The sequence below is a fragment of the Bos taurus genome, chromosome 8 (assembly GCF_002263795.3).
Source record: "Bos taurus isolate L1 Dominette 01449 registration number 42190680 breed Hereford chromosome 8, ARS-UCD2.0, whole genome shotgun sequence".
Classification (NCBI taxonomy): Eukaryota; Metazoa; Chordata; class Mammalia; order Artiodactyla; family Bovidae; genus Bos; species Bos taurus.
The window spans coordinates 72,667,505-72,682,298 of NC_037335.1; the positions used below are offsets into that span (position 1 = coordinate 72,667,505).

At 41.8% G+C, this 14,794-nt stretch overlaps 1 protein-coding gene and 1 long non-coding RNA gene across 5 annotated transcripts in view; one reads left to right on the top strand and one right to left on the bottom strand.

Annotated features, from left to right (window-relative positions):
• Positions 1 to 14,794, top strand: part of DOCK5 (dedicator of cytokinesis 5) — a 280,649-nt gene that overhangs the window by 223,917 nt on the left and 41,938 nt on the right. For all 4 annotated transcript variants that reach the window (XM_005210292.5, XM_010808067.4, XM_059889493.1 and 1 more), the window contains 7 exons: positions 321 to 379; positions 694 to 848; positions 2,509 to 2,594; positions 4,976 to 5,135; positions 6,746 to 6,786; positions 7,670 to 7,760; positions 12,568 to 12,687. In XM_005210292.5, the coding sequence (XP_005210349.1) occupies positions 321 to 379; positions 694 to 848; positions 2,509 to 2,594; positions 4,976 to 5,135; positions 6,746 to 6,786; positions 7,670 to 7,760; positions 12,568 to 12,687 (712 nt within the window). The remainder of the gene's footprint in view (positions 1 to 320; positions 380 to 693; positions 849 to 2,508; positions 2,595 to 4,975; positions 5,136 to 6,745; positions 6,787 to 7,669; positions 7,761 to 12,567; positions 12,688 to 14,794) is intronic.
• The window catches only part of LOC112447820 (uncharacterized), a 38,199-nt gene continuing 36,883 nt past the window's right edge, over positions 13,479 to 14,794 (bottom strand). The window contains exon 3 of the long non-coding RNA XR_003036080.2: positions 13,479 to 13,678. This is a non-coding gene — a long non-coding RNA (uncharacterized lncRNA). The remainder of the gene's footprint in view (positions 13,679 to 14,794) is intronic.

Here is a 14,794-nt window from a genome sequence, read left to right on the forward strand (position 1 = left end):
CGATCAGAGTGTTTCTCATCCTCCTCCCTTCAGTAAGTGTGTTGATCTCATCTTCTCAGTGATTCTTGGCACTTACTTGGCTCCACCTTTTGCTGGACCCCCATCTCTGTGTCTGTGTCCCCTTATCTCTACGTGTATCAGTCTTTTGGGGGCTTATTTACATGTCAGCTGCATCTCTTCATGTGATTTTTGCCTCACTATCTACCTTGAGTGTGACCTAGAGAACGCAGGTTTTCTTAACTCCCCTTATCATTGTATCAGCATTACATGTTCTTGTTTCCACCACACATTTTTCTCGTGGTTTATGGTCTTCTTCCTAGATACGGGGACATGAGAAAGGAAATCGGCTTTAGGATCCGGGACATGTGGTATAACCTGGGTAAGTGTACAATCTGAACACCACTCTTTGTGCTCCATGCATTCCATGAGGAAGTCTTTCATTTTAATTCCTTTTAATTCAGTTAAAATGTCATTTTAATTGCGATTGATTTGTCTGTGTGTCTGGAAGTGCAGGTTGACGTATGGGTCTCTTATGACAATCACGTGTTATCAGAATAGAATATTTAGTCACTCACTTCTGAATTGAATTGCTTTACCCACAACTTTTTCTTTTCTTATGGGCCCTGTGGAGGAAAATTGTAGCACTTTACTTCTGGTGAAATTGTTTAATATCCTCACTTCCTTTCATTTCAGGTCCCCATAAAATCAAATTCATCCCATCCATGGTGGGTCCCATTCTGGAAGTCACATTAACCCCCGAAGTAGAGCTTCGGAAAGCCACCATCCCCATTTTCTTTGATATGATGCAGTGTGAGTTCAATTTCAGTGGAAACGGCAATTTCCATATGGTAAGGAGTGGTGGATCACCTTACTACTGCATGTGGAGTCCAATTCTTTTTTTTTTTTTCTAATGGAGAATCAGTAGCCTGAACAGTACAAATCAAAGTTATCTAAAATCTTCTGTTTTTGCATTTTATTTTGTAAAGCAGTTAGACATAGAATTAAGATAGCCCATCTTTGGTCCTCAGTTCAGTTCAGTTCAATTGCTCAGTCGTGTCCGACTCTTTGCGACCCCATGAATCGCAGCATGCCATGCCTCCCTGTCCATCACCATCTCCCGGAGTTCACTCAAACTCATGTCCATTGAGTCAGTGGTGCTATCCAGCCATCTGATCCTCTGTCGTCCCCTTCTCCTCCTGTCCCCAATCCCTCTCAGCATCAGAATCTTTGCCAATGAGTCAACTCTTCGCATGAGGGGGCCAAAGTACTGGGGTTTCAGCTTTAGCATCATTCCTTCCAAAGAACACCCAGGGCTGATCTCCTTTAGAATGGACTGGTTGGATCTCCTTGCAGTCCAAGGGACTCTCAAGAGTCTTCTCCAACACCACAGTTCAAAAGCATCAATTCTTTGGCGCTCAGCTTCCTTCACAGTCCAACTCTCACATCCATACATGACCACAGGAAAAACCATAGCCTTGACTAGACGGACCTTTGTTGGCAAAGTAATGTCTCTGCTTTTGAATATGCTATCTAGGTTGGTCATAACTTTTCTTCCAAGGAGTAAACGTCTTTTAATTTCATGGCTGCAGTCACCATCTGCAGTGATTTTGGAGCCCCCAAAAATAAAGTCTGACACTGTTTCCACTGTTTCCCCGTCTATTTCCCATGAAGTGATGGGACCGGATGCCACGTCTTAGAAGCAGTCTTTTTGGTGTATGTGTTTCCTAAAGCAGCACTCTTATCTCTGGATCATTAAAATTTGACTTTATGCATTTTAATCCTGTCTCTCACAGCTGTTACAGTGGATTAAGCTTTAGTTTTTGAAGTCTTTAGTTTGGAGATCTTAGTTTGCCTGATACCTTTTCCCGTACTTCAGTTTTCTTATCTATCAATACATAGTATATTAGTATCAAAAGGAAGATTTTGCAGCTATGAAGCTCTGCAAAAGCAATCCCATTGTCAAAGACTTCAACAGGAACCAAAATGGAAAGTTAAAACCATTAAGCTATTTTTATATGCATAGTTGTGATAGAATAATATTTAGGCTAGTTTTCTTTCTGCAATTATAAAGCAAAGGACAAAGTTACGCCAGATCGCTTTAGAAAATGCTGACATGGCCTTGGTGCATTGTTGGGCTTCTCAGGTGGTGCTGTTGGTAAAGAACCCACCTGCCAATGCAGGAGACATAAGAGACCCAGGTTCAGTCCCTGGGTTGGAAAGATCCCCTGGAGGAGGACATGGCAACCCACTCCAGTATTCTTGTCTGGAGAATCGAGGAGCCTGGTTGGCTACTTTCCATGGGGTCACAGAGAGTCGGACACGACTGAAGCTAGCTAGCTAGCAGGTGCATTATTAATGAGTGATGTGAACTGTGATCATCCTCTGTGTATATTGAAGAGAGTTCACAATTCAGTAGAGGGGTGGGTCCTAGTCTAGAAATGTTGGCTGTATGTCTTTCCTGTCCTCTTCTGAGGTTGTGACGTTCTGTGAAATTTTGGCTGCTTTCAGTTTGAGAATGAGTTGATCACAAAGCTGGACCAGGAAGTAGAAGGGGGCAGAGGAGACGAACAATACAAGGTCCTTCTGGAAAAACTGTGAGTATTTCAGAAACAGAATCTCTAGCTGACGGCATCATTTAGTGATGGACGAAACGGGCTTCTGCTGCACTTACAGACCAGTTGAGTACTCTCAGCATCGCTGGGGTCACCACCACACTGGTTTTCCGTGAGGTTCGTGGAGTTGACACCATCCACTGCTGCCATTTATTTATCTGCTGTGAGTCAGATGTTCATGTTTTCCTGGCTAGCCTGGCCCTCAAGAACAGGGCAGATGGAGGAGAGGGGGAGATCGACTGAGTGGTGATATTTTTCCTAGTGTTTGAATTGCTGAAGTTTAACAAAAGTGCTAGCTCCTCTAATTATGGCTTCAAAACAGTCATTTAAAGGAGAAGGGAAAACTTTTCAAGGTCCCCTTAAAATACCTTATGCCCTGGAAAGGATGTCTGGGAACACTAGGTACATTGTCAGTCCTTTTCATTTCCCTCCTTCCATCCCTAACTCAGCTCATCCATTCCCTCCCTCTCTGGCACCCTCTGGCCCTTTTACTCTGGCACCCTTTGCATGTATGGAATAACAATATAAAATAGCATTTTATAAAACAATATAAAAACAGTGTTTCAGAACACTCAGATAAGATTTCCCTGGTGCTCCAGTGGTCAAGAATCTACTTATTAATGCGGGGGACACAGCTTCGATCCCTAGTCTGGGAAGATCCCACGTGCCAAGGGGCAACTAAGCCTGTGTGCCACAACTGCTTAGCCCCTGTGCCTTGAGCCTGTCCTCCTCAACAAGAGAAGCCACCAAAATGAGAAGCTCTCACACCGCAACTAGAGAGTAACTGACCCCTGCTTGCTGCAACTAAGAAAGCCCCAAACAGCTATGCAGATCCAGCACAGCCATAAATTAATTAATTGATGGATTAAAGAATTTTAAGAAACACTTAGATATTAGAGTTAAAGATTGTGCTTCAAATCCCATTTTTTCCACATACTAGGATTTTGACTTTGTATTTATGTGATGCCTTTTTTTTTTTTTTTTTGGTCATCTACAATAATAGGATCTGTATTTTGGTGAGGATTTAAATGAGATGATGTATTCACATAGTATCTGTTGCAGAGCTCATGCTGGATAAATGTGGGCTGTTCTGGTGTTTGTTGCTGTTATTACCTGCAGATTTCCCTAGCATCCTAGGTTCTAACTACCCTAACTGTTCATTTCTTGTGTTCGCTGAACTTTTATGATAATGGCAAACTCGGTCAACTGTTGATGGAATATGTGCCTAGATCATTTCTGGATTTACCTGCTTTGGGGAAGTGGTAGGCAGTAGACTGAGTTGAGGACAGTGACACTCCCAACTCTATTATTCTTTTTTTCAAAAAATTTTTAAGGAATCTGCACAGAGGATGCTCAGAAATGGAACTGATGACTTGTCTATATTTTGAAGTTCTAGAAATCTGTCTTACTTTGTTTGTAATGGGTGATAAGAACATTGGTTGATCTTTTCATCCTGTATCCGTTTGGTCTGCCTATTTGAGCTTCAAACCTCTCAATTTATCACTTCTGCAGTTTTGATCTCGTACAGGAATTAAATGCTAAAGTTAACCCACACACAGAAACACATAACCACAGTGTTTACAAGTGATAAAACTACACTTAAATCGTGACTTTTCACGTACAGATCTTGTTTTTCCTTCATTCTTTTTGAATCATGAATGCAGAAAAATATGACTGCACAAATCTTCAGTGCTCAAGAATAATTTCAGAGTCTAGTCTAGTGCTTTGAACCCACTTTTTGTCCTGTTCACCAAGTTTTCTTCTGTCTAATCTAAGAAGCTCCTATGTGGGTCCAGAGGGAGATAATTTAGACCAAAAGTTTAACTTCTGTTTACTTATTTACACCTCTGCCTTTTTTCCCTGAAAAATAACACTTTTATGTGAAAAGCCACATGTCTGGATGTTACTAGGTTCCTAGGTTCCTCTAGGCTGGGCATTACTCCAGGACCCTCCAGAGTTCCCTCAGGATGCCTGAGAATAAAGACAGGAAAAAGATGATCCTTTCAAATGACCAGAGGAATCAGATAGTACACACAAACCTCTTGGGCAAAAGTTCTCATTTCTGTGGTATAGACAGAAGAAATAGAAATACTTCTGTTTAGAAATAGAAGTTCAAAGAAGGGCATCATGGGCTGGGATTCTCAGTGATGGTGGGGCTTGAGCTGCAGACCTAAAGAAAATGCAGAACTTGAGTAACAGCAAAGAGCCTTGTAAGTGAAGGCTCCAGGATAGGATAACCTGGAGTCATGATGTGTGTCTCTTGGTCCAGCGCCACCTGCTGCCAGGACCTTGGGCAGCACTCACAGGTGGTGCTGGGATGTAGGTGTGGGACAAGGCATTTTGTCTCCTCCTCTGCCCCCCAGGCTCCTAGAGCATTGCCGGAAACATAAATACCTCTCCAGTTCCGGAGAAGTATTCGCACTCCTGGTCAGCAGCCTCTTAGAGAATCTCCTGGACTACAGAACCATCATCATGCATGACGAGAGCAAGGAAAACCGCATGAGCTGTACTGTTAACGTGCTGGTATGTACCACATCCCTGGGTCCCCAGGAGGCCAGTGCCTAGCGCCCCTGACTGCACAGCTCTAAGTAAATATGGCAGACATGAGGCTCTCCCTTGACAACCTTTCTGAAGTATGTGTCCTGCTGAGTCTAATTGGAATGGCCAAGGGAATTCCCTGGCAGTCCAGTGGTTAGTACTCAGCACCTTTGCTGCTGTGGGTTCGGGTTCAGTGCCTAGTTTGGGAACTAGGATCCTGCAAGCTATACCACGTGGCCAAAAAAAGATAATTGGAATGGCTAACTCAGCTTTGAACTCACAGATAACAACTGCCTCAGACCTTGAGGATAAATATAGAAACAGGAATGGAAAATGCAACATAAGCTTTTGACTCAGCTCTCTTACAGAAGGCCATGCTCAAACTGTTTCTCTGCCTTTTTTTATGTGATTGCTTTTTTGTTGAAAAGTATCAGACACAGATGAAAATGCACTAGAAGCAATATACCATGAGTAGAGAATTAGTCCATAAAACCCTCAAAGTGGTAGAATCCTGTGGTCTTGCCTTTTCCTAAAGAATTATAACTGGGACCAAAGACCTCAGAGATTTAGCAGCTGTGGTCTCCTCTGCTTAATGTAAACAAAATACCTACCATTTCTGACTCCCTAAGAAAACAGAGTATCAAGTGATTTGGGTATTATGACCTGTTGTCTGTTCACCTCGATTTTCCTCACATTGGTCTTTAAAAAAATTCTTCAACTTTTCTTTTTATAAACTGAAACTTTTCCTGGTCTTCCCTGGGGTCCAGGTTAGGACTCTGTGCTTCCGATGCAGGGGGCTCGGGTTCTATCCCCAGTTGGGGAGCTAGAATCCCACATACCACCTTGTCGTTGCTCAGATGCTCAGTCGTGTCTAACTCTGCGACCCCTTGGACTGCAGCACACCAGGCTTCACTGATCTTCACCATCTCCCGGAGCTTGCTCAAACTCAGGTCCATTGATTCAGTGATGTCATCCAACCATATTGTCCTCTCTCATTCCCTTCTCCTCCTGCCTTCAATCTTTCCAAGAATCAGAGTCTTTTCCAATGAGTCAGCTCTTCACATCAGGTGACCAAAGTATTGGAGCTTCAGCCTCAGCATCAGTCCCTCCAGTGAATATTCAGGATTGATTTCCTTTAGGATTGACTGGTTTGATCTGCTTGCAGTCCAAGGGATTCTTGAGTATTTCCAGGACCCCAGTTCAAAAGCATCAATTCTTCAGCACTCAGCCTTCTTTATGGTCCAACTCTCAATATCTGTACATGACTACTTGAAAAACCATAGCTTTGTTGGCAAAGTAATGTCTCTGCTTTTTAATATTCTATCTACATTTGTCATAGGTTTTCTTTCAAGGAGCAAGAATCTTTTAATTTCATGGCTGCAGTCACCATCTGCAGTGATACAGCATGGCCAAAAAAAGACACCCAAAACAAAATGCTGCCATTTCCTTATTTTGTGGGTGTATTCATTAAAGGGAAAGAACAAAGCCTTTGGAAAAATGACACTGTTGAAAAGTGTAGCTAGCGGTTTGACTATTTTTGTGGCAAGCTCATCAATAACTGATTTATAATTGTATTTTGTGTCTTTTTTTTGTAGAATTTTTACAAAGAAAAGAAGAGAGAGGACATCTACATAAGGTAAGCCAAAGGAAATTTCTGCTCTTGCTGTTTATGTCATGGATTTATTAATTACTTTTCAAGCAATGATAAACCTGAACACCATCCATGATGCTTCGAGAGACACCAAATAGTATGTGATGTGTTCCCATCCTCCTGAAAAGGTAAACTCTTTAGATCAGTACACGAGGAAGTGCAGGGCGAGGACTGTGTCAGGGAAGGATGGAGGACACTCCAGCCAGCTAACCAGGCAAAGACATGAAATTCACCCTCTGTCAAGGACTGTTAGCCCTGGGTTCAGGAAGCCCTGAACAAACTTGGACGTAAAGCATATGCATTTTCTTGGGGAAAGATTCCTTAGTTCTCATGAGCTTCCCAAAGAGGTCTGAGACATGAAAAACAAATTTAAACACTACTACCTTAAACGAAGAATACCAAGTAGAACAGATGGACTAGGAAAGACAGGAAGCAGCACAAAGACTTAAAGCAAGGTCCTCAACCTCCTGTGAAGAACTGAACTGTGCAGCAGGTGATGAGCGGTGGGCCAGTGAATGAAGCTCCATGTGTATTTACAGTGGTGCCCCATCGCTTCCATTACTGCCTGAGCTCCACCTCCGTCAGATCAGCACAGGCATTTGATTCTCATAGGAGCCTGACCCTTACTGTGAACTGTGCAAGTGAGGGATCTAGATTGCAGACTCCTCATGAGAATCACCTGGAACCACCATCCCCCACTCCCTGTCTATGGAAAAATTGTTTTCCATGAAACTGGTGCCAAAAAAGTTGGGGACTGCTGCCTTATGGGATTAGGAAGTAACTATTCCTGCCACCTGGCTGTGGCATGAGCCGAGTATCCCATCAACTCCCCAGTGGCAGAATACCTCCTTTCTCCCCTTCTGACCAGGTACTTGTACAAGCTGCGAGACTTGCACCGGGACTGTGAGAACTACACTGAAGCTGCCTACACACTCCTCTTACATGCCGAGCTCCTGCAGGTGAGTGGATCAGGGAGGCATTATGTCAGCCGTCCAGCCTGTGGGACCACGTCATGTACGTGTCATGATTTTGATGGGAAAAACTCCTATTCAGGGAGGACCCTTTTATCCAAGAGTATTTGTATACCTTCTAAATAGGCAGAGCTACTTAGACCAAGGTTGGGAAAATGTCCATTATTATTCATTTACTTATTTACTTACTTTTAAGTTTCTTTTATGAAGTATAGTTGATTGATAATGTTGTGGTGATTTCTTCTATACAGCAAGGTGCTTTCAGTTCAATTCAGTTGCTCAGTCATGTCCGACTCTCTGTTACCCCACGGACTGCAGCACACCAGGCTTCCCTGTCCATCACCAACTCTCAGAGCTCACTCAAACTCATGTCCATTGAGTTGGTGATGCCATCCAACCATCTCATCCTCTGTCGTCCCCTTCTCCTCCTGCCTTCAATCTTTCCCAGCATCAGGGTCTTTTCAACTGAGTCAGTTCTTCCAATCAGGTGGCCAAAGTATTGGAGTTTCAGCTTCAGCATCAGTCCTTCCAGTGAATATTCAGGACTGATTTCCTTTAGGATGCACTGATTGGATCTCCTTGCTGTTCAAGGGTCTCTCAATAGTCTTCTCCAACACTACAGTTCAAAAGCATCAATTCTTCGGTGCTCAGCTTTCTTTATAGTCCAACTCTCGCATCCATACATGACTGCTGGAAAAACCAAAGCTTTGACTAGATGGACCTTTGTTGGCAAAGTAATGTCTCTGCTTTTAAATAAGCTGACTAGGTCGGTCATTACTTTTCTTCCAAGGAGCAAGCGTATTTTAATTTAATGGCTGCAGTCACCATCTGCAGTGATTTTGGAGCCCCCAAAAAATAATGTCTGTCACTGTTTCCATTGTTTCCTCATCTGTTTGCCATGAAGTGATGGGACCAGATGCCATGATCTTAGTTTTCTGAAAGTTGAGCTTTAAGCCAACTTTTTCACTCTCCTCTTTCACTTTCATCAAGAGACTCTTTAGTTCTTCTTTGCTTTCTGCCTTAAGTGTGGTATCATCTGCATATCTGAGGTTATTGATATTTCTCCTGGTAATCTTCAGTCCAGCTTGTGCTTCATCCAGCCCAGCATTTCTCATGATATACTCTGCATATAAGTTAAATAAGCAGGGTGACAATATACAGCCTTGACGTACTCCTTTTCTGATTGGGGACCATGGAACCAGTCTGTTGTTCCATGTCCAGTTCTGTTGCTTCTTGTGATTTAGTTATACATTTATATACATATACACATGCACACACATTTACACATATATACACACACATTCTTTTTCATATTCTTTTCCATTATGGTTTATCACAGGATATTAAGTATAACTCCCTGCACGCTGTAATAAGACCTTGTTGTTTTTCCATCCTATATACAATATCCATCTGCTAATCCCTAACTCCCAATCCATCCCTCCCCTACCCTTCTTCACCCTTAGCAACCACAAGCTTGTTCTCTCTGTGAGTCTGTTTCTGTTTCATAGATATGTTCATTTGTGTCGTATTTCACATTCCACATGTAAACGACATCATGTAGTATTTGTCTTTCTCTAAGTGACTGATGTCACATAGCATGATAATCTCTAGGTTCATCCATGTTGCTGCAAATGGCATTATTTCATTCTTCTCAAGGCTGAGTAGTATTCCACTGTATATACATATTGTCTAGATTCATCAGTTGACATTTCCATGTCTTGGCTATTGTTTATGATGTTGCTGTGAACATAGGAGTGGGTATCATTTATTTAAAATTCCTTAGGAAGCAGAGCACACCTTTCAGGCTGCTAATACACTCTAATTTTTTTTAAAAAATGCACATCGATCCATATGTTTTTAAAAATATGTAAAACTGCAGAGAAGTGACTTGTAAATAAATATAGAACTGTAGAAGTACTTTCCTATTTACCTGTCTCACTGAGAAAGTATATTGTGCTGTGGATATAAATACATCTCTCCATTATCAATCTCAAATAATGATTTCCAGCTCTGACAGCTCCTCCAACTTCAGATTCTATATAAACTGTTCTATCAACATCAATCTCTAAATGACTAATAGACACCTTGAACTTAGCATGTCAGTAACACAAGCTGTTTCCTCCACTGTCCTTCTGGGTTCGTCCCTTCCTCTCCTTTCTCCCCATTTCACTAAAAGGCACCACCATCTAATAAAAGATACACCAATAAAAGATACATCATCTTTTACTCACATGGTCCCACATTCTCCACAAGCAAGAATCATGGACCCTTTGTCCAAGACTTGCCCTCACTTTATCCACTTTACTTTCTTTTTGAAAAATGTTTGAATTTTATTTATCTATTTATTTATTTTTGGCTGTGCTGAGTCTTCGTTGCTGCACAGGCTTTTATCCTCTTGTGGCGAGCAGGGGCCACTCCACTTGCCGTACACTGGCTTCTCGTTGCAGAGGCTTCTCTTGTTAAGGAGCATGGGCTCTAGGGTGCACAGGCTTCAGTGGTTGCGGCTCCCGGGCTCTAGAGCACAGGCTCAGTAGTTGGTAGCATATGGGCTTGCTTGCTCTGAGGCATGTGAGATCTTCCTAGATCAGGGATTGAACCTGTGTCTCCTGAATTGGTAGGTGGACTCTTTACCACTGAGCCAGCAGGGAAGCCATCTTTTCTTTTTAATTGAGAAAATTTATGTGACAGTCTTAAATCTCCAGGAATTATTTACCTACTAGTTGCAAGTTTATATCCTTAAACAGTCTTTCTCCTATTCCCCACCTGCCAGCCCCTGGTAACCATCATTCTACTCTGTTTTTACAAGTCTCGATTTTTCTGATGCCATATATACATGAGATCATACAGTGTTTGTCTTTCTCTGATTTATTTCACTTTGTATAATGCCCTTAAGCTCCATCCATGTTGTTGCAGATGGCAGGATTTCCTTCTTTCTCATGGTGAAGTAATATTCCATTGTGTGTATCAACCACCTTTGTATTCATCCATTGATGGACACTTAAGTTGTACTGTGGCTCTCGTGAGTAATGCTGCTCTGAACATGGGGGTGCAGAAGTCTCTTCTACACTCCCCACCCTATCCATTTTTCTTTATCTCCATTGCTGCTATCCTGGTCCAGATTTCCATTTTCAGCCTCCTTCTACATCTCCCTGCCTCCAGTTTTGTCCCTAGCAATGAATTTTCTTACACAGTTTCAATTTTGTTTTATACCTAAAGAATACATGTACATTGTTCTAAGGTTTGGAATTAAAAACTGATGTCTTCTGCTTGACCACTTGCTCCAAGTCAGCCATTCACAGTTCATATTCATGATGGGGCACCAGAAAACTTACTGGATTAGAGGGGAAAGCTTGTTGACTGTGGGGTGATCAGACACTCCAGTGTCTGTACTGCGTTGTGGTTGTGGGGACTTCTCTTGTGGATTATGGACTCTAGAGCACACAGGCTCAGTAGTTGTGGTGTGCAGACTTATTTATTCTGTGGGACGTGGGATCTTAGTTCCCCAGCCAGGGATTGAACTGGCGTCCCTTGCATCGGAAAGCAGTTTCTTAACCACTGGACCACCAGGGAAGTCCCAGTGACTGTAGATCTTTTCATTTTTGCTGCTCAGAAAGTTAAACTCTCCTCTCCTGGTGTAAGGTGGCACGTGTGGACGCCACTTCTTCCCCTGTATAGCGCTGCTCAGTAAGGATATTGCTTACTGAACGTTCAGTTTCATCACTGGTATGAGATCTCATCTTTATCATGTACTGAATCACTATATGGAGAGTCAAGGGAACCTCTTTCTAGATTTTATGTATTTTGCATGGGTGTCTGTTGGATAATGCACCAGAACCACACTGTTTTAATTATCAATTCTTTACAGCATGTTTTATGACCTGTTAGTCACTCTTTATTCCTCTTCTTTTTCAGAGTTTTCCACCTTATTCCTTTCTGTTTATCTTTGCATATGGACTTTGGAATCATGACATTTAAAAATTAATTTAGGGAGAATTTCCATGATTATGAAATAGCACTTTCTTATCCAAAAGCATGGTATGACTTTCCATTTGTTCAGATCTGCTTTTGTGCCTTCCCATGGTGTGTTAACATTTTCTGTGTAGATGTTATGTTAATCTCTAGATATCTTCTCTTTCTAAGGTAATTATGATAAAATACGTATAATGTAAAATTTACTACTGTATGCGTGTATAATAAGTACAGTTGAGTGGCATTAAGTACTTTTGCATGATTGTGCCTGAATATCCAGTCATTTTGAATTTATTCTTATTGGTATCTTTTCTTCTGTTATCTTAATTATCTCTAAATTATTTCCAAATATGTTATTTTTTAATCCCACTACTTAATTCTCTCATCAGTTGTGGTAGGTGTTTAGTAGGCACCTTTGTGAAGAGATTGATTATGAAAAATACAATTATTGCTTTCACGTGATAGTTTTTTTTAACCCCCTTTTCTTCATTTTTATGCTTTGATATCTTTCTTTTACCTGGTTGTATGAATGGTGACCTCCAGCAAGACCACAGTCATGCTGGTTGGCAGCCTCGCCTCATTCCTGACCCTCATGGAATGCCTGCAGTATTTGTCCGTTTGGCATGCCACTTGTTTGTTTTGAAGCTGCTGTGTGCGTGTATGCAATTTTTGTGTTTAGTGAATCATTGAAAATGTGGATGAATCAGATATGTACAAATATTTCTGTGAAGGTTTCCAGTTGAATGTTTGTTTGCGTTCGCCCCTTTAATTAATTAAATGAACGGCGCTGCATTCATCTCTTGTGTTGCCTTTGTGTGTTTTCCAGTGGTCTGACAAGCCCTGTGTGCCCCATTTGCTTCAGAGGGACAGTTACTACGTGTACACCCAGCAAGAGCTTAAAGAGAAGCTATATCAAGAAATCATATCATATTTTGACAAAGGCAAGGTCAGTGTTGGGGGGGGAGTGAGGGCAAAGGGGGAAATGACTGCCACGCTTACTACATTACACTGCTGATCCTTACCAGCCAGAGTTAGTGCAGGGCCTACAGGTTAAGGGCACAGCTCCCAACAAGTCAGCCCAAACTTCAGATGCCAGCTGCAAGTGCAGGAGTCCCCATGCCACCCATAAATCACATGGATGTTGGTTCTGGCAAGGCCAGTCCCCATTCTCAGACCATCTACGTGCCTGCCGTAAGTCACCTCAGTATCAATTCCCATGTCTCCTGAGGGGTCCACTGTGAACTACAAAGATACTTCTATCACTGGGGAGATTCAAGAGTTTAGAAGCTCCCTACCAGGAACTCAAGACAAAAACCAGACAGATTTTTATTATGCAGCAGTGACCCCAAACTTAATCTTTACTATTCCCATGTATATCTTTGAATTCAAAGGGGGCTGGATATTTTTAATGGGTGAGAAAATGAGTTGATAAAATAAGGTAAGAAAGTGTGAGTCACTCAGTCATGTTTGACTCGTTGCAACCCCATGGACTGTAGGTCTCCAGGCTCCTCTGTCCATGAAATTCTCCAGGCAAGAATCCTGGAGTGGGTTGCCATTCCCTTCCCCAGGCAATCTTCCTGACCAGAGATTGAACCCCAGTCTCCTGAGTTGCAGGCAGATTCTTTGCCTCTGAGCCACCAGGGAAGCCCAAGGTAAGAAAGGCAATAAATAAGGATCACTTATGTGGACGACACTTAACGTAATGGAGAATACAGTGAACAGCCCAGAGCCCCACTCTCATAGCCATAATTGTACCTTTTATTTTATTTTATTTTATTTTATAATTGTACCTTTTAAATACTGCTGAAGGCCAGGAGCTGGTACCATCACTATCAGTGCATTCTTAAGATGTTGTTGGCTGACACCTGGGGCATTTTCCATCCCTAGGTCACTGCTTGCCTCACATCGTAGACTGCATGTAACAAGCAACTTAAATCCTACAAGGGAAAGTAAAATAGATGTATCAACAGGGCCACCAAGTCATGGAATCTCTGATCATCTGGAGAAAACATATCCAGTTGGAAGGCTTTTAAATTGAAAATTGAAAAAGAAAAGAAAACGCTTAGGTAGTGGGGAAAGAAAATGCTACCAAAACAAAAAGGATTTCCAGATTTGACTCTCTAAGAGCCTGCCACTTTCAGCCGCCACTGTTTTACCAGTGGAACCTGTTGATCAAATAAATAGGTCAAATAAATATTATGATAAAATAACTACCACCTGTTTAGTGCAAGTTACTATTTTGGGTGATTTCCAGACTGTTTCTAATTTAATTCTTGCTCTAACCCTGTAATATCGATCCTATCTCTGTTTTACAGATAACTTGAGGTGCACAGAACAAGTGTATTTGCTCAGACTTTGTGGTCTCTGCACTCCTTTACTCGCTTAAAAATCACTGAAGAGCCTCAAGAGCTTTTGTTCATGGGGGCTATGTCCATTAATGGTTATATTCTTTGAAATTAAAACAAAATTTTAAAATATTTTTTCTTTTAACAATAGTAAGCTTATTACCTGTTAATATAAATCATATCTGTTTATAAACAATGACCATATTTTCCAAAAAAGTAAGTGACAGGATATTTTTGCAAATCTCTTTATCATCTGGCTCCATAGAAACAGCAGGATTCAAATATCCGCCTCGACAACCAATATGTTGTGACATCACACGTCCTGTAGCCACTGGGAGACTCCACTGTAGACTCATAAGGGAATGAGCATTGAAAAAAGGCAAATAGGGACTTCCTGGTGGTCCAGTGGCTAAGACTCCATGCTCCCAATGCAGAGGCTACAGGTTCAATCCTTGGTCAGGGAACTAAATCCCACATGCACTACTAAAGATTCTGCATGCCACGACTAAAACCCGATGCAGACAAATACATAAACATTGAAAAGAAAAGAAAAAAAGGCAAATAGTATTTGTATTAAGAACATGGTGTTGACCTCATTGATCCCATGAAAGAGTCCTTGGGACTCCCAGAGACCAGGCATGGATCACACTTTGAGAACCTCTCCGCTAGGCTGTCTCCCTGTCTCTTATAGCTTAGCATTTGGCGAAT